This window comes from Caretta caretta, chromosome 1 (assembly GCF_965140235.1).
Source record: "Caretta caretta isolate rCarCar2 chromosome 1, rCarCar1.hap1, whole genome shotgun sequence".
NCBI classification, from domain to species: Eukaryota; Metazoa; Chordata; order Testudines; family Cheloniidae; genus Caretta; species Caretta caretta.
Window position 1 is genome coordinate 263,423,317 of NC_134206.1, and position 24,030 is coordinate 263,447,346.

A 24,030-nucleotide genomic window follows, 5' to 3' on the forward strand; every position below is an offset into this window, starting at 1 on the left:
CACATAACATTTTGATTAAAAATTAGAATGATATAAAATTAACATGACACACACTAAATGGATTAAAAACTGGCTGATACGTCTCTAAATGTAATTGAGGAATCATCATCGAGCAGATGTGTTTCTAATGAAGTCCTGCAGGGATTGGTTCTTGGCCCTACGCTATTTAACATTTGTATCAATGACTTGGAAGAAAACAAAATCATCAATGATAGTTTGCAGATGATGCAAAATTGGTGAGGGGGGTGTTAAATGATGAAGGGGACAGGTCACTGATTCACAGTGATCTTCATTGCTTGGTAAACTGGGTGCAAGCAAAAACAATGCGTGTTTTAATATAGCTAAACGTAAATGTATACATCTAGGAGCAAAGAATGCAGGCCATACTTACAGGATGGAGGAATACTGAGGGAAGCAGTGACTCTGAAAAAGAATTGCGGGTCGGGGTGGATAATCAGATGAACATGAGCTCCAAGTACAATGCTGTGGCTAAAAGGGCTACTGTAATCCTTAGATGCATAAAAAGAGGAATCATGATTAGGAGTAGAAAGGTTATTTCACCTCTGTATTTGGCAGTGGTACAACCGCTTCTGGAATACTGTGTCCAGTTCTGGTGTTCACAATTCAAGAAGGATGTTGATAAATTGAAGAGGGTTCAGAGAAGAACCACAAGAATGATTAAAGGATTAGAAAACACGCCCTGTAAAGACAGACATGAGGAGTTCAATCTGTTTAGCTTGAGAAAGAAAAGGTTATGGGGTGACTTGATTATAGTCCTTAAGTACCTACCTGGGGAACAGTTATTTAATAACATGCTCTTCGATGTAGCAGAGAAAGCTATTACACAATCCAGCGGCTGGAAGTTGAAGACAGACAAATTCAGACTGGCAATAAGGCATAAGTTTTTAACGGTGAGAGTAATTAACCACTGGAACAGTTTATTCAGGTTCTTGGTGGATTCTCCATTACTTGCAGATTTTAAATCAAGATTGGATGTTTTTCTAAAAAGATATACTTTCGGAATTATTTCAGGGAAGATCTACGGCCTGTGTTACACAGGAAATCAGGCAAGATGATCCCAGTGGCTCCTTCTGGCCTGGGAATCTATATAGATATCCCCAAGACCTCACATCCTGACAACTATCTTTCTGGCCAATAAGGACTAGACAGTACTCTATTCGAAGCTCATCAATACACACAATACACCTTGATCCAGGCTTGCAGCACCACTAGCTAGTCTAGATGGCCTCCATACTACAAAGGCCACCTACAGTTTTGTGGTTATAGGATATGTATCAGTATTTAATAGAAACTGGATAAAGAACAAGGCTGACATCTTCATGGATATACAAATCCCTTAGACAACTAATTATCATTAAAATTCATAGGTACTGAGCATCCAAATCCTCCAGGTGGCTTTAAAAATCTCAGCTCAAACTAAATTTCACTAGGTGACTTAAGGTAGGATTTTTACCCTCCATCAAAAGGGAACTACTGAAGATTTATATAGAGAGGAAATATGGATGCTTGAGGTATAGCAGAAAGAAAAAAGCATATTACAGGGGAGAGAAAAATTATATGATTGCAAAAGGAAAAATGTTTCATCCATCAATACATAATAAATTTTGGCACTCACCATCTCTCTTGCTATTTCCACAGCTTCCTGCAGCCCATAGAGCCTGCCACAGACCAGGTAGATTCCATTGGCCCAGAGAATACAACCCTCGTGGACCCAAAATTCATTGCTGTCAAGAGGTAGTTCAGGAATTTGTAACTCCAGCTCAGGGCCACCTTCTGAAGTGGGCACAGGGGCTTTTAAGTCCAAGGGAGTCTTTTCACTGCCACTGCCACCCTCAGTGGTTGCTTTCTTACAAGCAGCTCCCCTTGAAAGTGACCGAGAGGCCCCACCACAGTCCTCAGAGCGATGCCGCCTCTTAAAGCGGGGGTGGGCAGCCAGGCTTCTCTGTTCTTTCTGTTGTTGCTGTTCTTCTTCCTCTTCTGTATCAGTCTTGGAGCCATTAGAAGCACTTTTGTGTCGTACCTTGACCTTGCTTTGCATTTCTGAGGCCCTCTTGGGAGGTGGGTTTTTGGGCAGCGTAGCTGCATAATCCTGGGGATAGAAAGGCCCAAAGAGGTCTCCCATGTTGCGGTAACTGGCCCACTTGCCACACAGGCAGCAAACCAGATGCCCCAAGACAGAAGACTCTGTTATCACCGGGCCCTGCAGCATGAAAGTTGAGGTGGGCAGAACTTTGCTCTCAGTGTTGCTAGGAGGGGGTGTCAGTGACCTTTGTCCCTTTCGGCCTCTCACCAGCTTGTTCTGCTCCTCTTCCTCTGCATTGATGATTGTGCACACAGCGCCTATCTCACACTTGTTTACCACATGAATGTATGGGAAAAAGGACTTGTTCTTGGTGTCAGCTTTATCAAGCGACTGGGTAGCATACTTCAGCTTGATCTCTGGTTCTTGAGGTTCCACAATTGGAGCGGCCCGTCTAGTTTTCCTCTTTCGTGGTTGTGCGGCAGGTTTCCTCCTCTCCCTCCTCTGTCTCTTAGGTTTTGGCTCTCCACCTCTTGTCCCTTCTGATGGCTGTGGTGGTAGTGGCACTGGTGGTGGAGGAGGTGGCGGCTGCTGCTGCTGCTTCTTCTGCTTGTTTACGCTACCAATAGGCCTCCCCTTTTTCTTTCCAGAGGGGAAGTATCCCTTTGGAGGGAAGCCATCTGGCTTAGGTGAAATATTTGTCACATCTCCATCTTTTTCTTCAGACTTTGGGTTTGGTTCAGAAGTCAACACACTGGAAGGAGAAACTGTTTTTGCATCAGGAAACATCAGAGTTCCAGCTCCACTTAAGGATCCATCTGATCGTCCTTGACTAACAGACTTCTGTGAAGGTGGTGTGGCCACATTGGCCCCAGATACCTCTTTACTGACACTAGCAACTTCAGGTGTCTCCTTCTTGACTTTGTCATCCCCACTGCTGTGCCACTCTTCTGAAGATCTTGGCAGAGATGTTTCACTAGTCAATTCCTGGCTCACTTGCCCCACTGGATCTGACACAGTCTCCCCTTTTCTCTTTTCTGTCTCTGGTCCATGACTTACCAAACTCCCACCTTCAGGTGGTCCACATTTGAGGGACAGGATGTCATCAAGGGTGACTGCATCTGCACCAGTTTCAGCACTGTTGGAGGAAACACTTCTCCTGATGTTGGGGGATGTAATCTTTTGAACAATAGCTTCCAGTTTCAATCCCCGCCCCTTCCGTGGTGGCAATATTTTGGTCTTAGCTGGGCTTGTGAGGGAAACAGCAGGGCAATTCCTGTTGTCAGGACTTTGGAGATCCTTGGAGGAGTCTCCCTTTGGGAGTGGCTTGCCAGCATCTTGGCTTAGAGATGAGTGTGCATAGGAGTTAAATGCTTTGTCAGCTCCTTCCTTTGAGGGGGAAAGCAGTCGCCCTTTATCTTCTGTGCCACTGTTCTTCATATCCTGTGACTGCCTTTTGCTGGGAATAGGAGAAATGAAAGAACGGACCCTCCTCCTCATAATTAAGGGGTTTTGAGGAGACTGGTCTTCTTGGCTAGGGAGCCTCAGCATCGCATTACTAGGTTTGGGCAAATCTGCAGATTCCTCCCGCCTATGCCCATCACTATCTTGAGAGCAAAACCTTTTCTGATTGGTCGCTCCTAGAGGCCCACTGTTCTTGGCAGGAGAGATCTGCCGGGAGAGATCCCAACCCGATTCCTGTTGCTGCATCTTCTGGCCACCATGTTTTAATTCGGTGCATTTATTTTGCGTACCATCACTCCCCATGAGACAGCGCCCAGCTTCTTGGCTTCCAGTATCATGGTAAGAGCTAGCCTGGATGTACATCATTGCTTCCTTGTCATTTTTCAAGGGACTCCTTACTCTCTCAAGGAACTGCTGTTGTCTTGGACTCTTCCTTGCCCCTTCCTGCCTGTGCTGAGCTGCAGCAATCACACCCTGTGCAGAACTGCTCCAATCTTTGTATTCTTCTTGCTGCTGGTGATATATCTGCCTTTTGTAATGATACTGGGAATTCAAACTTTGGTTAGGGTCACCAAAAGCATGAGACCTAGTGTTTGTGTGATATGCTGAAGCCAAAGATGAGCCTTCAGAGTTCTGGGGAAAGGGAGAATGCAAAGAACCCCTGCTGACCCTCTCAGACAGTGTCATGTGTGGATTCATGTGGTGGAGGTCTGTTCCTGGGCCTCTGCTCCTGCCTGGTGACATCTTCAGTTTGTCAGCCAGATCCTGATATTGAGAAGGTGATTTACCCCTCATGCCCTCTCTGCTGCTTCCCATTCTTCCAGGTGCTCGTCTTAGCTGTGTTGATCTGCTGTCCTGCTGGGAGACATAGTCTGGAGTAGAATCAGGGGCTGCAGCTCCAGGGCTGGCATTGCCTCGGAAAGACTCATGCTTGACATTGGCAGGATGACAATGGTCTCCTGATTTTTTATTGTTGAGATTGGCTGAGGTCTTGGCCTGTTCAAAATCTTCCTCTTTTATTTGCCCACTATGAGACTTCAGCTTTGTTTCCATGGACACCAGGCCACCAGGGAGGATGACTGACTGGCCTAAACCAGGAGTGAGACGTTCACTCCTCCCACTTCTGGCCTCAGCACCTATGTGGCTCATTGGGTGAGGCCCAGGATCTCTGACAAGCTGCCTTAATGGAGATATGTCACAGATCACTGATCTTCTTTCTGAGAGTGTTCCCCCTTCATGGGCTGAAGACTGTGACTCTATCTCAAACTTTCTAGGGATAGGATAGTCAGCCAGATTGATCTGTTTTATCTCAGGAGCTGTGCCACTTGATTTCCTATCCCAGGGGCCCCAGTGAGGACTTTCCAGGAGAGACCCTATGCTTTTATTTAGGAGGCTCCTATTGGTTAATTCATTGGTTTGACTAATTAGAATGTTGGGCCTCATGGCTCCTTCCAGGCTTCCAGCCATGCCTGGATGTTCTTGTGCATTCCTAGCATATCTTCTGTCTGGATGGTGGTGATAACCCTGCAAGACCTCCTGCAGAAGACTGGGAAACTTCTCATTCCTGCCTTTTCGCTCACTGTGCCCTGGAAAATCCCCTTTTTCTTGACCTGAAGGATACTGAGGAAAGCCACCAATATTTCTCTGCATGCCAGCCCCAAGGTTGTCTTTATAGCTGTACCTCAAACTGCCAGGTGATTTGGAAGGTTCTGTTCTGCCAGGAAAACTTGAGCCAATGATTGCATGGCCAGGTTGGCTGTTTCCCTCTCCATTGTGGTTAGTATTGTTATCCCCACTCTTACTCCCTTTGCTCCCTCCTTGAGGCTCTGACTGTGGTAACACCTGCCCAGTTTCTTTCATTCCACTGGCACCAGGAGGCGCTTGGGTAGCTGGGGGAGCATCGTCTTGTGAAGGTTTATCCTGCCCACCTGATTTTTCTACTCGGCCTGTCATGGCCTCCCGAGAGACTATCACCCCAACTGTCTTTTCGTTCACCTTTGGGGTGGCCTCCACTGCTATCAGGACTTCCTTTTCACTTGGGGAACCCACATCTTCCCTAACTGTAGGACTGGTACTGAGTTTGGCTGGCTCGTTCTGAGAGCCTTGTGCTGGTGACGAGTTGGATCTCTCTAAGTTACCCCGATTGTAGGTAGTGTCAGAGCTAGTGCTCTGGCCACTCAGCTGTCTCACCCTCTCTCCATGGTCCTCTGAACTGCTAGAGCAGCCACCATCGAGGGATTCTGCCAGGGGAGACTTAAGCTGCTCCTCTGCCTGGGAAGAACCTTCTGAGTTGGTGCAACTGTCAGCTTTTTTAGACGATGATGACCTTTTGGAACTTTTTTTCTGAGGTGCCAAGGCATCTGAAAGTAACATGTGCTGGACTGTGTTAGGAAGGTTGGCCACTTGAGAGCTTAAAGCACTTAGGCTGCTCAACCCTGGATCTGTAAGTCTCTTCTCCTGAAGTCCTTCCAGCCCAAATCCCTTGAATCCTCCACCATGAGCATTGGGGCTTGGCATCATGGATGGTGTTGGGCTAAGCTGAGGCATCATCTGTAAAATTCGATTTCTAGAGCCTATTGACATATTGCCTTGCCCACACTGGAGGTTTTCCCCACTCGGCATGAGAGGAGATGGAGTAGAGCTGCAGCTTGGAGACTGGACCACCGAGGCAGCTGGAGATGGGTTGGATATAGGACTGAAGTTCTGATGGAACTGCATGGGTGATCTCACAGGGACTTCAGCTTGGCTGTACTGTCCCACTTGACCTTGAAGAGAAAGCTTGGTGGCAGCATTTGAGTACTGCATTACATGCTGTGAGGGGTGCTGTTGCTGCTGCCCCTGCTGCCCACCCTGGGGCAACTTAGACTGCTCAAAACTTTTTATTGGCTGAGTCTGAAAGCTGTAATTAGATTGAGTCCCATATCCCTGTGAATTAGAACCTACAGCATGGCTTTCATACTGTGAACCAGAATTCACACTGTAACTGCCATCATAGTTCTGCCCAGACTGCCCAAAACGCTGTGGGGAGGGGAAAGAGGAAGAGGAAGAAGCAGGAGGTTGATAGTGTTGGCTGAATTGACCCACTCGTAACTGGTACCCAGAAGCAGAGGAAGGCAGGGCAGATGGACGCTGCATTGGCTGCAAGTGGGAGGCGCTAGACGCAGGCTGACTGGATGCCTGTGGTAAAGGCTGATGGGATTGATAGAGCTGCTGTCTCAGCTGCTGCACCTGCTGCTGCTGGCTGGAAGCCTGCTGCTGATACTGGGCACTCCCTGGAGAGAAAGGACCAGTAAAATCCTGCTGATAGTGAGATACACCCCCAAGGGCTGAATGCTGTGTTTGAAACTGGCCCACATGTCCCTCGCTCCCATACTGGCTCCCAAAGTTGCTTCCTTGGGGTGGCCCGTAGCTCTGCACTGGTCCAGACGGCCTGCGCTGAGGCTGCCCACCTGCTGCCACTGCATCCTTGTTGGAGGCCATGTAGTAAAACTCTCCTGCTTCTTTTCTGAAACCTTGGTAGCTCTGGTGCCCAGAGCTCTCACCAGCCATCGCTGCAGATGCTCCTGTTGCTCCCCGGCGCCCACTGCCAGCACTTCCTCCAAAGCTCTGGAACATCTGGGCCTGCTGGCGGGAGCTAAATTCTTCTAGGCGGGATGCCCCGTGCACTTCCTGTGGGTAGCTCTGCTGGTTTCCGTGGTAACTGCTTTGCTCCCGAAAGGACTGCATGCTGTTCAGCACCAGAATGACCCCTCGAAAGCCCTCCTGGGAAAAAAAAGGAAAAAAGTTAGAAAATTCACGTCTCCCAGTCATATCATCAGTAAAATTAAACTATCGTATTTAGCAGTAATTCAAATTTTACACCTCTCCTACCATGCAGCTCTATCAATGCTTACCACCTTAGCCACCCTGGTAACGGAGGAAATAGGATTCCCATTGTGCTCAGAAGTCAAAGGTGTTCATCATTCCCTATCCAGTTATAGCAGCATTCCAATGTTAATGCATTTTATAAAGGCTCCTCCCAATGGTCAGCAATTGGGTTATGTCCCCCAGAAGGACTAAATGTTTCACTAAACTAGTTCAAGTGGGAGAATGACTCCTATTTCAGTAACGCTGACTTCCACCCCTAAATTAACCCCTACAGGCCAGGAGACACTCAGAGTAGAGTAACTGTATTTTGTTACAACTGTGGAAGTCTAAACGAATGACAAAAATTATATAAATTATCTTAAACTATTGAGACCTATAGTAAGAAAAAATATCCAGAGACCCAGAAGCCTCTCTCCAAACATCCCCCAATAGAAGTCAGTCCAGATGTAAATGAGACAAGGTCAAAGGCCCTAAAATCAAAATTATCTGGGAAACTGCAGAGGGACAGTCAACAACTCACCCAAATACATCTCTGTTCACTATACCAAAGCATCCCTATGACGACACATGGATGAGAAGCAGCACTCCAAGAAAGTAAGTGTATTCCCCCACCTAGACTCCCAACCAAAGCTTGCTTAGTTCTAACAGATAGAAAGTCAGGTCCAGGTAGACTGCAGCTATCCAGCTCTACTTAAGGAGCAGCCTATAGCTTCACCCCACACCAAGAAAAAGATGGTTTATATTGGCTTGGATAAAGTTAACGAAGACCTCAGACTCTCACACTCCTTCATCCTAGGTTTAAAAGACTCGTAAGCACCATAGGCAGCAGGTATGTGGATCGCTGACAGGCATAGGCCGATTGCAGGGCTTAAAGCCTGGGGACTGGGGCATGCCCTGTCCCCCGGCTAAGTGCAATTTGGGACTAATGAAAAGTTGAGAACTACTACTAAGAGTAACTAAGTAACTACTAACTATATTACAGGTTTTCAAAAGGAGAGCTTCCCACTGTGGGAAGTCGGGTCCCTGCTTCTGCGCCCCGCGTGAGCCACGGCTGAGGCGGTCAGAGGCACCGGCTTTTGGCGCTATCAGCACCGAGGGTAGACATCTTGCAGGAGAGCCTTTACCCTTTTGAAGGTCTCTATGCAGAGACATTGGGACTTCCTGCCTCTTCACTTGAGAGGGTGAAGCCGCGCTCCTGGTCGGTTCCGACCTAGCAGGAAGGAGAGGGTTTACTTGTGCCCGTCTCCATAGGCAGCTGCAGAGATTTCTCCATCAGGAGCATTTTCAGCCACAAGTCTCTGTCATGATGAGCCCTGGTTTTCAGACTGGGACAGTGGAGACACTTAGCAGGGATCAGAGGAACAGCCGTGTTAGTCTGTATTCGCAAAAAGAAAAGGAGTACTTGTGGCACCTTAGAGACTAACCAATTTATTTGAGCATGAGCTTTCGTGAGCTACAGCTCACTTCATCAGATGTATACCGTGGAAACTGCAGCAGACTTTATATACACACAGAGAATATGAAACAATACCTCCTCCCACCCCACTGTCCTGCTGGTAATAGCTTATCTAAAGTGTTCAACAGGTGGGCCATTTCCAGCACAAATCCAGGTTTTCTCACCCTCCACCCCCCCACACAAATTCACTCTCCTGCTGGTGCTAGCCCATCCAAAGTGACAACTCTTTACATAATCAAGTCGGGCTATTTCCTGCATAGATCCAGGTTTTCTCACATCCCCCCCACCCCCATACACACACAAACTCACTCTCCTGCTGGTAATAGCTCATCTAAACTGACCACTCTCCAAGTTTAAATCCAAGTTAAACCAGAACATCTGGGGGGGGGGGGTAGGAAAAAACAAGAGGAAACAGGCTACCTTGCATAATGACTTAGCCACTCCCAGTCTCTATTTAAGCCTAAATTAATAGTATCCAATTTGCAAATGAATTCCAATTCAGCAGTTTCTCGCTGGAGTCTGGATTTGAAGTTTTTTTGTTTTAAGATAGCGACCTTCATGTCTGTGATTGCGTGACCAGAGAGATTGAAGTGTTCTCCGACTGGTTTATGAATGTTATAATTCTTGACATCTGATTTGTGTCCATTTAAATCAGATGTCAAGAATTATAACATTCATAAACCAGTCGGAGAACACTTCAATCTCTCTGGTCACGCAATCACAGACATGAAGGTCGCTATCTTAAAACAAAAAAAACTTCAAATCCAGACTCCAGCGAGAAACTGCTGAATTGGAATTCATTTGCAAATTGGATACTATTAATTTAGGCTTAAATAGAGACTGGGAGTGGCTAAGTCATTATGCAAGGTAGCCTGTTTCCTCTTGTTTTTTCCTACCCCCCCCCCCCCAGATGTTCTGGTTTAACTTGGATTTAAACTTGGAGAGTGGTCAGTTTAGATGAGCTATTACCAGCAGGAGAGTGAGTTTGTGTGTGTATGGGGGTGGGGGGGATGTGAGAAAACCTGGATCTATGCAGGAAATAGCCCGACTTGATTATGTAAAGAGTTGTCACTTTGGATGGGCTAGCACCAGCAGGAGAGTGAATTTGTGTGGGGGGGTGGAGGGTGAGAAAACCTGGATTTGTGCTGGAAATGGCCCACCTGTTGATCACTTTAGATAAGCTATTACCAGCAGGACAGTGGGGTGGGAGGAGGTATTGTTTCATATTCTCTGTGTGTATATAAAGTCTGCTGCAGTTTCCACGGTATACATCTGATGAAGTGAGCTGTAGCTCACAAAAGCTCATGCTCAAATAAATTGGTTAGTCTCTAAGGTGCCACAAGTACTCCTTTTCTTTCTGGGTGGGAGAGGCTCAATGGGAGACGAACGTGAGAGAAAGTTAAAAACAAAACAAAACAAAAAAAACAAAAAAACACTTAACCAACTATTCTAAAGGAAGAGAGAGAATTGGGATATTTCTATCTAACTATTTCTATTTATTTTTACTTATTTTCTTCAGTGACCAGGAAAGAGGTTTAGCACTGCCCCAAGTCCCGTCTTCAGCTGAGACGGTTGAGAAGGAACTGAGGGAGGGTGCAAGATGCACGCGCTCAGACAGAACCTAACGACGCCACGAGACAGCAGCTGGACGCGTGCGTCCCAACCGGGCACTGCTACCGAAGATCTCCGATCAACGGCGCCGGGATGCACCGTCACCTGGAATGGAGCACCCACAGGGACAGCACTTGAAGAAGCAGCTTCCAAGCCGTGAGGTGGAGGGACTGCAGGTCGGGGTGATGAAGGCGACCATGGTCCTGAGTGATGAGGTCGGAGAGGAGAGGCAATGTAACAGGTGCATCCACTGACAGTTCTAGGAGTGTGGTGTACCAATCTTGTAGAGGCCACGCTGGGGCTACCAGAATTATCTCTGCCCTGTCCCTCCAGACCTTGAGTAGAACCTTGTGCACGAGAGGGAACGGGGGAAAGGCATAGAGCAATCGGCCTGACCTGGTCCTGTGCCCAGCCTGACCTGGTGCTCTGTGCAGCGCGGCAGCGGGCTGTACCGCCGCCAGCCACCGATGCTCTAGGCAGTGCGGTAAGGGGGCAGGATAGAGGGCAGGAGAGTTCGGGGTGCTGGTCAGGGGGTGGGGGTGTGGATAGGGGTCGGGGCAATCAGAAGGTGGGGAACAGGGGGGTTGAATGGGGGCAGGGGTCCCAGGATGGGCAGTCAGGAAGGAGTGGGGGGTTGGATGGGGCGGCAGGGGGGCAGTCAGGGGCAGGGGTTCCGAGTGCGGTCAGGGAGAAAGGGTGGTTGGATGGGGCAGAGGTCCCAGGGGGGCAGTCAGGAATGAGAGGAGGGGTTGGATGGGGCAGTGGGGGACAGTCAGTGGCAGGAGTTCAGGGGGCAGTCAGGGGATAGGGAGAAGGGTTGGTTGGATGGGGCAGGGGTCCCGGGAGGGCAGTCAGGAAGGAGAGGAGGGGTTGGATGGGGCAGGGGTCCCGGGAGGGCCATCAGGGGACAGGGGCGTTTGGATGGGGCCAGAAGCGGGGGGGTGGGGGTGGGGCCTGGATAGGGGATGGGGGCCAGGCCATGCCCCCCTCCCCTAACTGGACCTCCATACAATTTCCAAAACCTGATGCAGCCCTCAGGCCAAAAGGCCTGCTGTAAAGGCCTGAGCCTCAGTCTGGCGTGCCAGGTCACGTAAGTGCAGGCTGCCATGTGACAGAGGAGACGCAGGCATCCCCTTGCTGTAGTGGTCGGGTATTGCTGGAGGCCTTGAATGATGTCCGTGATGGCTTGGAATCGGGACTCTGGCAAAAGTGCTCTTGCCTGAACCGACTCCAACACCGCCCCAATGAATTTTATTCTTTGAGTTGGTTCCAAGGTTGACTTCCTCAAGTTGAGGAGGAGACCCAGTCTCTCGAATGTGGACCTGATCAGATTTGAGACTCCACCTGCCCTCGGTGCGGCCCCTGAGCAGCCAGTCATTGAGGTAGGGGTATACCTGCACCTGCCTCCAACGGAGGAAAGCATCCACGACCAACATGCACTTGGTGAACACTCGGGACGCTGTTGAGAGGTCCAATGGAAGGACTGTGAATGGATAATGTTTGTGGTCGACCACAAAGAGTAGGAATCGCCTGTGTGTGGACCGAATAACTATATGGAAGTACGTGTCTTTCATGTCGAGGGTGGGGTACCAGTCTCTCTGATCCAGAGAAGAGATAATTGTGCCCAGGGAGACTATGCGGAACTTCAACTTTATCATGAACTTGTTGAGTCCTCGCAGATCTAGAATGGGTCTGAGACCCCCCCTTGGCTTTGGGGATTAAGAAGTATCAGGAATAGAATCCCTTGCCCCTGAGCTCCTGAAGAACCTCCTCCACCACTCCCATGGCAAGGAGCGCCTGCACCTCCTGGATAAGGAGTTGCTCGTGAGAAGGGTCCCTAAAAAGGGACGGGGAACGGGGGTGGGAGTGAGGGCAGGAGCAGAACTGGAGAGAATATCCCACTTCAACCATACAGAGGACCCAGCAGTCCGAAGTTATTTGGGACCAAGCACGTAGAAGTGGGACAGACAATTCAAGAAAGACGGGGAAGGATCCAGAATTGAGATTGGTGCGCCGTCCTTGGACACACCTTCAAAAGGCCTGCTTGGAACCTGATGATGGTTTAGTCAGACCGTGGGCCTGCCGGGGGGTTTGCAGGCTTTCATCTGCCATTCCTGCCCGTTCTCCTATAAAATTCCTGCCTCAGCCGAGGAGGATAGGAGCACTGCTGCTGAGGCTTGAAATGTTTGAGCCTTGTCCGGGAAGGATGACGAGGAGGCTAATGGGGGAAGAAAGTCCTCCTGACCCTCTTGGTCTCCAGGGGCCTCCTGTAACGCCTCTCTGTTGGGGCCAACCACACCTGGATCAGGCTCAGGAACTGGGGTTGGTTCCAGTGGAGGTCGAGTGACCGGTACCTCCTCAGCACCCCTAGGGGTGGGGTCACTGGCTGATGCCTCCAGCCCCCGTGGTTCAGAGGTCACCAAACAGGAACCTTTGGATTGGGCGCCCTGGGCCTGGTGGTACGCCCAGGGGTCCAAAATGGGCACTGCGCCGGTCCCTGCCCAGTGCTGGCCCCATCTCTGAGTATCTAGACCCCATCTCTGAGTCCGAAGACAGGGACCGCGATGGCCAGGGCGGTGCCAAGCAGACCTGGACTGGTGAGCGGTGCCGCGAGGCACGGGAGCGGTGCCGAGATCGGGATCTGTGCAAGGACATTGACCGGTGCCAGGATGACTGGTGCCGGGAGCAGGACCTCCTGCGTGACGGGGATCGACACGAGGACTGGCGTCGTGATTGGGAGCAGCGGTGCTGAGGGACAGAGCATCACCCGTTTGCCACACGTTGTAGTACCGGAGACTTGGCCCAAAGGACCGTGGTGTTGTCATGGTGATAAGGTGCCTTGCAGCTTCAAAGGTGGATGGCAATTCCATCTCCTCGATGACCTGACTCAGAGAGTCCAACAGCACCGGACTCAACATTCCCCCTTGTGGAGCCGAAGTTGACGGTGCCAGCTCCAAAGACTTTGGCACTGGGTGCTCCTCTTGGGGACATGCCCCATTGGCCAGCTCCAAAGGGGTGGTCTCTGATTCGGAGATCTTCTGCTTCCGCGTCAGGGAATGGCACCGGTGTTGGGTCATTCCCACTGGTTTTGGCACCAGGGAGCGGCGGTCTCTCCCTTCCGCAGTGCCGTTTCTAACACTGGAGCTGGAGCACTGTGCACCAATGAGCTCGGTGCCACGTCTTGCCGCGTCGATGCAGGTTGCGGTCTGAGTGTTGCCTCCATAAGGAGCTGCTTGAGGCGAAAGTCTCGCTCTTTTTTTGTTCTGGGGCAAAACCCTTTACAAATCCTGCACTTGTCTGCTTGGTGTGCTTCCCCCAGACACTTTAAGCAAGTGTCGTGGGGGTCACACATTGGCATGGACTTGTTGCAGTACTTGAACCTCAGGAACTTAGGCATGTAAGTCCCCCAAGGAGAATGCAGTCTGGGTGGAGGGTAAAACCCCCAGCCCAACAGCTAACTAACCATAGTAACTAAGAACTAAACGACAAAATACAAACAGGCTGAATAGAAGCTAGGGAAACGTGGAGCGCTTGCAAGGCAAGGTGCCACAGTTCCAACAACTGTCACTGGTGGTAAGAAGAAACTGAGGAGGAGCCGGGTCGGCAGGGTCATATATAAAGGGCCATGAAGGCACCACTCCAAGGGGCTCCAGAGCTGACCCAAAGGGTGCTGCTAGAGGAAAAGCTTTCTGACAACTGTGCACGCAGCGCGCACACACCTAATTGGAATCGACATGAGCAAACACTGGAAGAAGAATTAGGGGATTTAAGGGAAGGAGAGGTAGCACTCAGGTCAGGGGGGACCGGTCAGTCCCACATTCTCCCCGCTTATGCATGCACCAGGATCCATCAGAGCCCTGCTTTTGGAAAGAAGTTTTAGCTCCTCTCCTTGCCACCACCCACCTATGCTCCAGATCAGTGGTTTTTCAAACTGGGGTATGTACCCATCTTCTCTGGGGGTATGCAACAAAAATCCTGTGATTGCAGACAACATGCTGGGATGGCCCGAGCCACCTGGTGTCACTGCTCGCCCTCCTGAACATTCCTCTGTGATCCCCTGGGGGGGGGGGACGACGACCCACAGTTTGAAAATCTCTAGAAGCTGTTGCTAAATGGAAGGCAGAAATCTGGGGGGGCACATGACCCTGAATGCCCCCCATGCACCACTTCTGCCTATCTCAGAAGAGGGGACACGGAAGATTACATTATTTGGAAAGAGACACACAGCTTGAAAAGTTTGAAAACCACTGCTCCAGATGGATGTATTGAGCCTCCACCAAGTCACTTCACCTCTGTGCTTCCATTTCCACATTTGTTCAATGGGAAGAATGTTTCCCTCCTTGATAAAGTGTTCTAAGATCTACTGATGAAATGTACTATGTAAATACCATCATCTGTCCACAGAGGTATCTTAACTGCAAACCTACACAACAACCACCACTTTAATGACCACTAACTCCAAGAACATTTCTCTGTTAAAAAACTCCAGGGAAGTCATCAAAAAAATCTTGTTAATTCCGAGTTAAGGTTGTTCAGTGGTACTTCCCACCCTTCCAATCAAATTTATGAAATGTCTGAAAACCAGGAAATACAGAATAAAGGTGTACACACCCATGCAATTGTAACTCTGCCCTCTGAGTGACGCCCCAATATGCCCTAACACACACGCTTGCACTCTGCCTTCACACTATACTGAACAGGAGCTACTTATATCAGCCTGACACTCACTCTCCTCCACAGAAAAATCCCCTATCTAACAAATTTTACAACCCCTTCACTCTTACGCACACTATGCCATCTAACACACTCTCACTTACCCTTCACTAAACTCAGAGTCCATACCTCATATCCCCCCCAACTGCTGACACTCTGCCTGGCAAGACCACCTTGTGCCCTGCTACTGACACAATCCACAATACTGAAATGAGACACAGTGGATCTTGTGATACACATGTACCTCTTTCCTTTGATCACACATGTGGGGATCAGGCAGAGGGGCTCATACCCCACAAAGAGGCATGGACCCCACAGATTGCCTCATATCACAATCACAGCTCTGCCAAGCTGCTCCAACTAACCCCTCTGCCATTCACTACAATTACACCAAACACAGTGAACTCAGATGAAGTGCATGTAAATAATTCCTACTGGCTATTGCCTGCCCCAGTTAAGGTTGTTTGGGAGTGTACCTGAATTCTTCATTTCCAGGTTTTCACAAGTTTGAGTTTATTCTGGAAGGGCATGCAATGCCACCAGACAAGTTTTGTCAGTGAATAGACTATAGGAGAGAAACAGTGAAAAACTACACACAAGGTAATGTCAAATGAACAAAGCAAACAGAAGTTGAATCTTACCAACAACAAGACATAAAAAATTCAGACTAAAGAGTCTGGTGTCCTTTTAAGCAGAATCCTCTGCCTCTGCATAAAACCCATCCTGCATTTCTCACAGGATTATTTAGCTGATCCATACAATTAGCAGATTTATGAAAAGGAACAGCACTATACTGGGTTTTATTTAGGAACAGGTAAGGATATGTGGGAGAAGTCTTAATCCCATGAATTTGGAGCAGGGACCATGTTTTTGTTTTGTGGTTGTTCAGCACTTAATACAATTGAGTCCTGTCCAGGTCTACAGCTCCTTAGATGCTACAGCGGGGTAATCAATTATTTTTGTCAAGTTCCAAACTTCCTGGTCAAGGTCCAGATTGCAGAAACGTTTTTCACACCATAATAACAATAAGTATCAGTAAATAAAAAGATTTCACAGTCCATTCAAAATCGTGTGGCGGTCCGGATTTGGCCCACGGTCTGCCTATTGACTACCTCTGCGCAATGGTAATACAAATAAATAATAATTACTCCATAACAATACTTTAATTGAAACATACTACCTGTTCCTGTTATTCTTGCAATATGATACCACTGTTCTTGCATCTAAATGTTGTCCTGACAGAGTATAGGCCAAAGGATTATTTCACAGGTGAATCCTTTAGAGAAGACACATCCAGGCAGACTACAGCTATCCACCTCTACATAAGTAGAGGCTTATAAATTCCATATTTTTTTCCCCCTGCTACAGGGTGGGTTATACTGGCTTGGATAAAACTTAACTGGAACCATTTTAAAAATCCAAAACATACACCTGGTACAATAATCTATACACATATCACTACACCTGTTCAGCAGATCCAGCTTTACCTATTATGTGAATCTCAGCTACCACTTCCTTCTCTATTTGCAGGAAGTCAAAAAGGATGACATACCAGTTTCTGACTGCAGACTCCCACACAATCAAATACACTCCCACACAGCTCACATCCATCTGCACATCCATTGCCCCAGATCTGTACTCCTGCCCCGGGATCTGTATCCAGCTGGGGTTCTCACTTGTCCATCTTACACAAACAAGCTACACCCCTTTTTGACACATGACCACCTCTACCGGCAGCCACACATGCCCCTTCCCATCAAGTTCACCCTTACTAGCATTCTGACTGCCAGCACACATACATATCTACACCTGTAGTGTTACATATCTACCCTGCCCATTTATCTTTATTCATAGTGAGAAACCGATCCTCAATACAGCTCTCTACCCACGATTAGACATATACCTTCATCCCCAGGTGCATCCAGCCCTGTCAGTACAGGCTCACCATTTGCCATATGTATTTATAGCCCACAGCATCACATTCATTCAGGCATGTCACTTTTGATTTGACAGACTACCTTTAACAAGTTAACCTCACTTCCCTCCTCTCCTCAATACACTCCCCCAATACCCAGCAGCCAAAATTCAGAGTGGGAGGAACAAAGGAAAAAAAAAAAGAAAACCACTAACTGGTGGATGATCAGTGAATAATTTATGAAAGCATACGGTCTTCGTATTCATGATTTATGTGCAGAGAAGCAACTTGCCCCATTATCAATACTACTAAATTATTTGCTGTAAGATGTAGAGTGACCTAAGCTACAATCTGAACTCTGCTCCAAAAGATAGCCCTAGGGAGTATAAGATATGAGAAGATTCAAAAATGTATCTTAGAGCTCATCTACACTGTGGGTCTGGTTTGGTTTACTGAACTTTATAAACAAATTGTAATACTTACCCTACATACAACATATTAACACAAGTAGGGCTCCATGTCTGTATGGAAGTCACGGATTCCATAACTTTCCGTGACCTCCATGACTTCTGCAGGGGCCAGCTGCTCCAGCGGCCCCTGGCACCCCTAGCCCTGGATGCCAGCACCCCTTCCCCCCAGAGGCTTCCCCTGGTAACGGTCTAAGGGCGGCTGGTAGCCCCCAGCAGCTGGTGCCACGGGCCCCAGATGCGCCTCCCCCGATTTAATCACAGGTATTTTTAGTAAAAGTCACGGACAGGTCACTTCACAGGCTTTGAATTTTTTTTTATTCCCCGTGACCTGTCCGTGACTTTTACTAAAAATACCCGTGACTAAATCGTTGCCTTCCATGTGTCTGAGCTTATGTGTAAGTACCATGTTTTGACCTTGCCTATGATCATGGCTGTAATATACAGGATTTAACCATGTTCTAACAATTCTGCTGTGAAGATGAGATTGGCCATCCATCTCTCATTACCTAAATTAGTCAGTCCTTTTACTGCCAAGGTCAGTATGTGAAAGGACATCTCAAAAGGTACTGTATTTAAGAACAAACCAAAAAAAGCCACATACATCCACACACCTCTCTGCTCTACTGATCAACGACTTCACTAGTTAGTTGGGTAGTTGCCCAGATTTTCCCAGAATACATTGATGTAAGCCCAGCCCAAAACAGCTGTGCTAAAAATGGTGGCATAGGGATGCTTTGACTTGCATTAGCTGTAACTATGTCAAAGGAGAATTCAAGAGGGAGCATATCAGAGTCTGGTTACACTTAACAAAGCTGTATGTGTCATGTAAGGAAGACTTTTTTTGCATTCAACTTTTCTTTAAACTCTGGACTCTAACTATTGTGACTCATTTGTACAAGAACATAGTAGGTAGCAGGGGAAGATTATTAAAATGTGGGGACTTTTCAGTTAATGTTGACTTTAATTATCATCCTTAGAGTTAACATCTCATTGGAATAAATGGCATAGTTCACGGCTTACTGCTACTGATATAGAATATTTGCAGATTCAGGAAGACAAAATGCACCGTCTGGCTAGGTTTGCAGAATTTGAAACAGCTGAGGTGTGAACTGCCCCATTCACATCAACCTTGTTAATTATTTCACTGCTCAAAATATGAATGAAATTCTATACGGCTTACTCTGTCACTGCTCGTTTTGGTGCCACAAGTAGGTGGGCTTGGGAAACATGACCACTTACTTTTTGCCCTCAAATCAAGAAACAACTCCAGCCCAAGGATCCCAGCATGGTATCTGAGCCCCGCTGAAGGGAAGCCAAGACAAAGGACCACACTAGAGCCCACCTGTGAGAGATGTTTTGTTAGAAAAAATATTACTAAACAATTACCATTCAAAATGTTAAGTAATATTGTTGTAAGCTTGAAATGTAACACTTTTAGTTTTAAAAAAATGACATGTATTCAACTAGTTCTTAACATCCAATACTGAAAACACAATTCCATGAAGTAAGAATTTAAGAATAGATCTTAAATTACAATTTAAATTTTCTAAAGTATTAGTAGGCCTTTAAGAACACAATGAGGTGAGCAAGGTGACAACTAGTTTCATTTTCCTGCGGGGGTGGGCCTCAGCTTTCAAAAATTTGGGTAACAATGAATTAAAGGATCCAACCAGTACCCTATTGCTACATGTTCCTTTATTACTCACTAAAAGAAAAGGAGTACTTGTGGCACCTTAGAGACTAACCAATTTATTTGAGCATAAGCTTTCGTGAGCTACAGCTCATTTCATCGGATGCATACTGTGGAAAGTGTAGAAGATCTTTTTATACACACAAACCATGAAAAAATACCTTCCCCCATCCCACTCTCCTGCTGGTAACAGCTTATCTAGAGTGATCACTCTCCTTACAATGTGTATGATAATCAAGGTGGGCCATTTCCAGCACAAATCCAGGGTTTATCAAGAATGTCGGGGGGGGGGGGACAAGGGGAAATAGGTTACCTTGCATAATGACTTAGCCACTCCCAGTCTCTATTCAAGCCTAAGTTAATTGTATCCAATTTGCAAATGAATTCCAATTCAACAGTCTCTCGCTGGAGTCTGGATTTGAAGTTTTTTTGTTGTAATATCGCAACTTTCATGTCTGTAATCGTGTGACCAGAGAGATTGAAGTGTTCTCTGACTGGTTTATGAATGTTATAATTCTTGACATCTGATTTGTGTCCATTTACTCTTTTATGTAGAGACTGTCCAGTTTGACCAATGTACATGGCAGAGGGGCACTGCTGGCACATGATGGCATATATCACATTGGTGGATGTGCAGGTGAACGAGCCTCTGATAGTGTGGCTGATGTTATTAGGCCCTGTGATGGTGTCCCCTGAATAGATATGTGGGCACAGTTGGCAACGGGCTTTGTTGCAAGGATAGGTTCCTGGGTTAGTGGTTCTGTTATGTGGTTGCTGGTGAGTATTTGCTTCAGGTTGGGGGGCTGTCTGTAGGCAAGGACTGGCCTGTCTCCCAAGATTTGTGAGAGTATTGAGTCATCCTTCAGGATAGGTTGTAGATCCTTAATAATGCGTTGGAGGGGTTTTAGTTGGGGGCTGAAGGTGACGGCTAGTGGCATTCTGTTATTTTCTTTGTTAGGCCTCTCCTGTAGTAGGTGACTTCTGGGAACTCTTCTGGCTCTATCAATCTGTTTCTTCACTTCTGCAGGTGGGTATTACTCACTGTCACCCTGAGCAAATTACACCCAACCTTAGATTTGCCCCCTTGTTTTATTCTGCACAGGAAGTGTATTGTTCAATGTATACTGTTGATTTTGCATATTAAATGCAATAAAAGGAACTGAGTACAAGGGTACATTAGGGACAGAATTCTATCAGTTCTCAGACAGTGATATGTTGGAGGGAAAAAAGTTTATTAACTGCAACGATTGACCTGTAATATGTCTATTGATTGTAGGTTTATGTAAGCTATGTAGATTTTGCAAAGTTATACCAGTAACTATATTAGTTGTCAGTGGCTCTCAACCCACGAGATGAAGACTACTAGTGGTCCATAGTCAAGTTTATGGTGGTCCACCCAATTGGTTGACTGAAAATTATCTACACTAATCTTTAAAGTATGATGGTCACTGCTACTTTATTAAAAGAAAGTGTGTAAATCAACCAGTCTCAGTTCCCTCACAACTCAAAAGTCCATATTGCTAAGACCTCCAAAAAGCAGAAATATAGGGTAGCTTGTGGGATTCACACTAATGACACCATCTCAAAGAACCAGTTTACCAGAAAGTAAACTGTTCTCAGGAGTCAGTGTGGATCCCACTGTAGATGACTGGCAAGCAATATCCTCCCTGGATGTTAGGAGTGAAGAGTTATAGCTATATCAAACCGATTGAACTACCGCTCTCCTGAACTTTGCATCTATCCTGGCTACCCTGTCAAGTGCATAGTTAGCAGGTTGCTTCATGTAACTGCTTTGCATATTTTAAAGACTGGCACATTTCTGAAGCAGGCAGAAGATTAGGCCTATGCCCTGGGGAAGTGTGCCTTGACATTCTGAGGGAGAGGCTCAACAGCCAGCTGATAGCGGTAATCCACTATATTTCCACACAGCAAGAGATTCTCTGCTATGAGATAATTTGACCTTTTAATGTGCCTAGTATGGCCACAAAGAGGTGGGAAGAGAGCCTAAAAAACTCTATTATCTCAACAGGCCTAAAGAAGGCTCTGGAAACCTCCAGAGTATGGAGCTTGTCTTCTCCAAACACTGAGTGTCCCTTTGAGATGAATACCATCAGGGTAATAGATTGGTTCAGGTGGAATTCTGAGACCACCTTACGGTGGAATTTGAGGTGTGGTTTCATCACTACTTTGTCCCAGTGAAAATATGTATAAGGCAGTCCACCCAGAAGAGCTTGGAGTGAAGTGACCCTCCATACTGATCCGATGGTAAGGTAATATATTGAGCACTCAGACAACAATTTAGAAGAGGCTTGAGAAGGACACTGAGGTCCCATGAGAGTTGGGTCTCTGACTGGAGGGTGTGAAGAAGGCTCTTGAAGAATTTTGATACTGTGAAATGTGAGAATAGAGTGCAACTGTGGTAGTGTGACATAATATTGCTGATGAGGGTCCAGGTGAACTGATTAAAAGTTTCATCTCAAAACTTAAATGTTTAAAATATTTTAAACATTAATAAAAAAGACTCCATCTTTCTCTGCCAGCCATGTTTCCCTCAGTTTTTTCCCCTCTGCACCCCTGCTTTCACATGCATCCTCCAGTTCTCTGTGCTCCCGCACATGCCGTCCTTCTTCTGGCTTCCTATCCAACTCCACTGTCTAAGTCCACTGCTCAATCAGAAGCTAGAGCAGGTCTGTATATACACATTTTAAATACTGCACAACTTACACCCAAAAGAAGCTCCATAATAGTTTAAGCCAGGCTGTGGCTTTAGGTAACAGGAATGAGGGGGAAAAAAACAAGGGCACTAAGAAACAAAATACTGTATCCTGCCCACTTTAAAAACACATCCACCCCTGCACAGAGGTTTCTTTACCCTGGTCCAATGTACAAGGAGAGACCAAAGTAATTTGACCATCCCAAACTCATGCCGCAGGTTTCCCATGAGCAGTATGCTCATCTTCTCTCACTCAGACAGAAGATCTGTCAATGAAGACAGTGAAAGAGTGAGTGGGAGAAGGGAGGTAATAATCAGAGGTATGAAAAACAAGAGGAGAAAGAATGAGACAAGATATGTCCACACCATAAACCCTACATCAGCACAGCCCCCTAGTATAGATGAGTGTACATGGATAGAAGCCTTTTTTCTGTCAGTGTAGCAATACCACCTCACGAAAAGACATTAGCTATACTGAAAGCAGCACTCTTCTGTTTGCAAAGCCGCATCTACACTGGGGGTTCTGTCGGCATAGCTATGCAAGTCAGAGATGTGGATTTTTCATATCCCTGACCAACACAGCTACCCCAATATTAGTTGTAAGTGTATTCCAAGCCTCAGTCAATGGAGAGGAATGATAAATTGGTAAGTAAGTGGAAAGGAAATAAGAATGGGAGAGACTGTGCTCATCGGGCATGATTTTCAGAAGTGCCAGATACTTAGACTTCACGTGAAATCAACAAGAGCTGACCTCTGAAAGTCAGGTCCACAGGTTTTAGACTTTAGCTCTGAGAGTCATTCATTCCATACATTGGAAAAAAAATAGAGGGACCATTTGTGAGGACCAGGGCTTTTTTCAGCCCAGTCCAGAAAGAAAATATGAAGAGCATGGATAAGGAGTATATCATCATACCCTCATTACGAGGTAGGGCAGTGTTTTCCAACTGGTGTCCCATCAGGCCCAACAGGTGTGCCACAGAATTTTTTTAAAAACTAAAATGGGGGAAGCCACCTTCTGATTGGCTGTCTGCCTCACTGGCCCACCTTCTCCATGGAAGGAGCAACCAATCAGAACTCGAACTCCCTCTCTTCTCCCATCCCCTCCTGAAAGCGCAAGCTGTTGGCCCCCCTGCCCCTGCCCTATCCTCCTGCAGTCACCGGCCAGAAGATGGAGTGAAGAGCCCCTGGAGCTCCAGGCGGGCTACAGCAGAGAAAAGTTTGAGAACCAGTGATGTAGGCACAGTGGAAGATCCTAGGGGCTTGTTAGAACAGGGAACATGAAGAGGCAGCAGTGCTTCTCCCCACTTCCTTATACAGCCCCAGGCATCAAGGAAAAATTGATAAACTAACTACCTTGCCTCAACACAAGAACAGAAGTGGCCTATGTCAGATGCATTAGAGGGAACGAACATTACAGTGCAATTATTGAGTGATCCATCCCATCATCCACTACCAGCTTCTGGCAGTTAGAGGTTTAAGACACCCAGCGCATGGAGTTGCATCCCTGACCATCTTGACTAATAAGCCATTGATGGACCTATCCTCCATGAATTTATCTAATTCTTTTTTGAATCCAGTTATACTTTTGGCCTTCACAATATCCCCTGGCAATGAATTCCACAGATTGACTGGGCATTGTGTGAAGTAGTACTTCATTTGAAATGTTTTAAATCAGCTGCCTATTAAGTCTTTGGGTGACCCCAGGTTCTTGTGTTATGTGAAAGGGTAAATAACACTTCCTTATTCAATTTCTCCACACCATTCATGATTTTATAGACCTCTACTATAGACACCCCATAGCTGACTCTTTTCCAAACTGACAAGTCCCTGTCTTTTTAATCTCTCCTCATATGGAAGCTGTTCCATACCCCCCAATAAGTTTTGTTGCCTTTCGCTGTACCTTTTCCATTTCTAATACACTTTTTTGAAATGGGGTGACCAGAATTGCATGCAGTATTCAAGGTGTGGGCATACCATGAATATATATAAGGGTGTTATGATATTTGCTGTCTTATTACCTATCCCTTTCCTAATGGTTCCTAAAATTCTGTTAGCTTTTTTGACTGCTGCTGCACACTGAGCAGATGTTT

At 46.9% G+C, this 24,030-nt stretch overlaps 1 protein-coding gene across 4 annotated transcripts in view; it reads right to left on the reverse strand.

Annotated features, from left to right (window-relative positions):
• Nucleotides 1-24,030, reverse strand: part of TCF20 (transcription factor 20) — a 211,144-nt gene that overhangs the window by 68,749 nt on the left and 118,365 nt on the right. For all 4 annotated transcript variants that reach the window (XM_075124218.1, XM_075124219.1, XM_075124220.1 and 1 more), the window contains exon 2: nucleotides 1,637-7,267. In XM_075124218.1, the coding sequence (XP_074980319.1) occupies nucleotides 1,637-7,231 (5,595 nt within the window). In that variant the 5' untranslated portion in view covers nucleotides 7,232-7,267. The remainder of the gene's footprint in view (nucleotides 1-1,636; nucleotides 7,268-24,030) is intronic.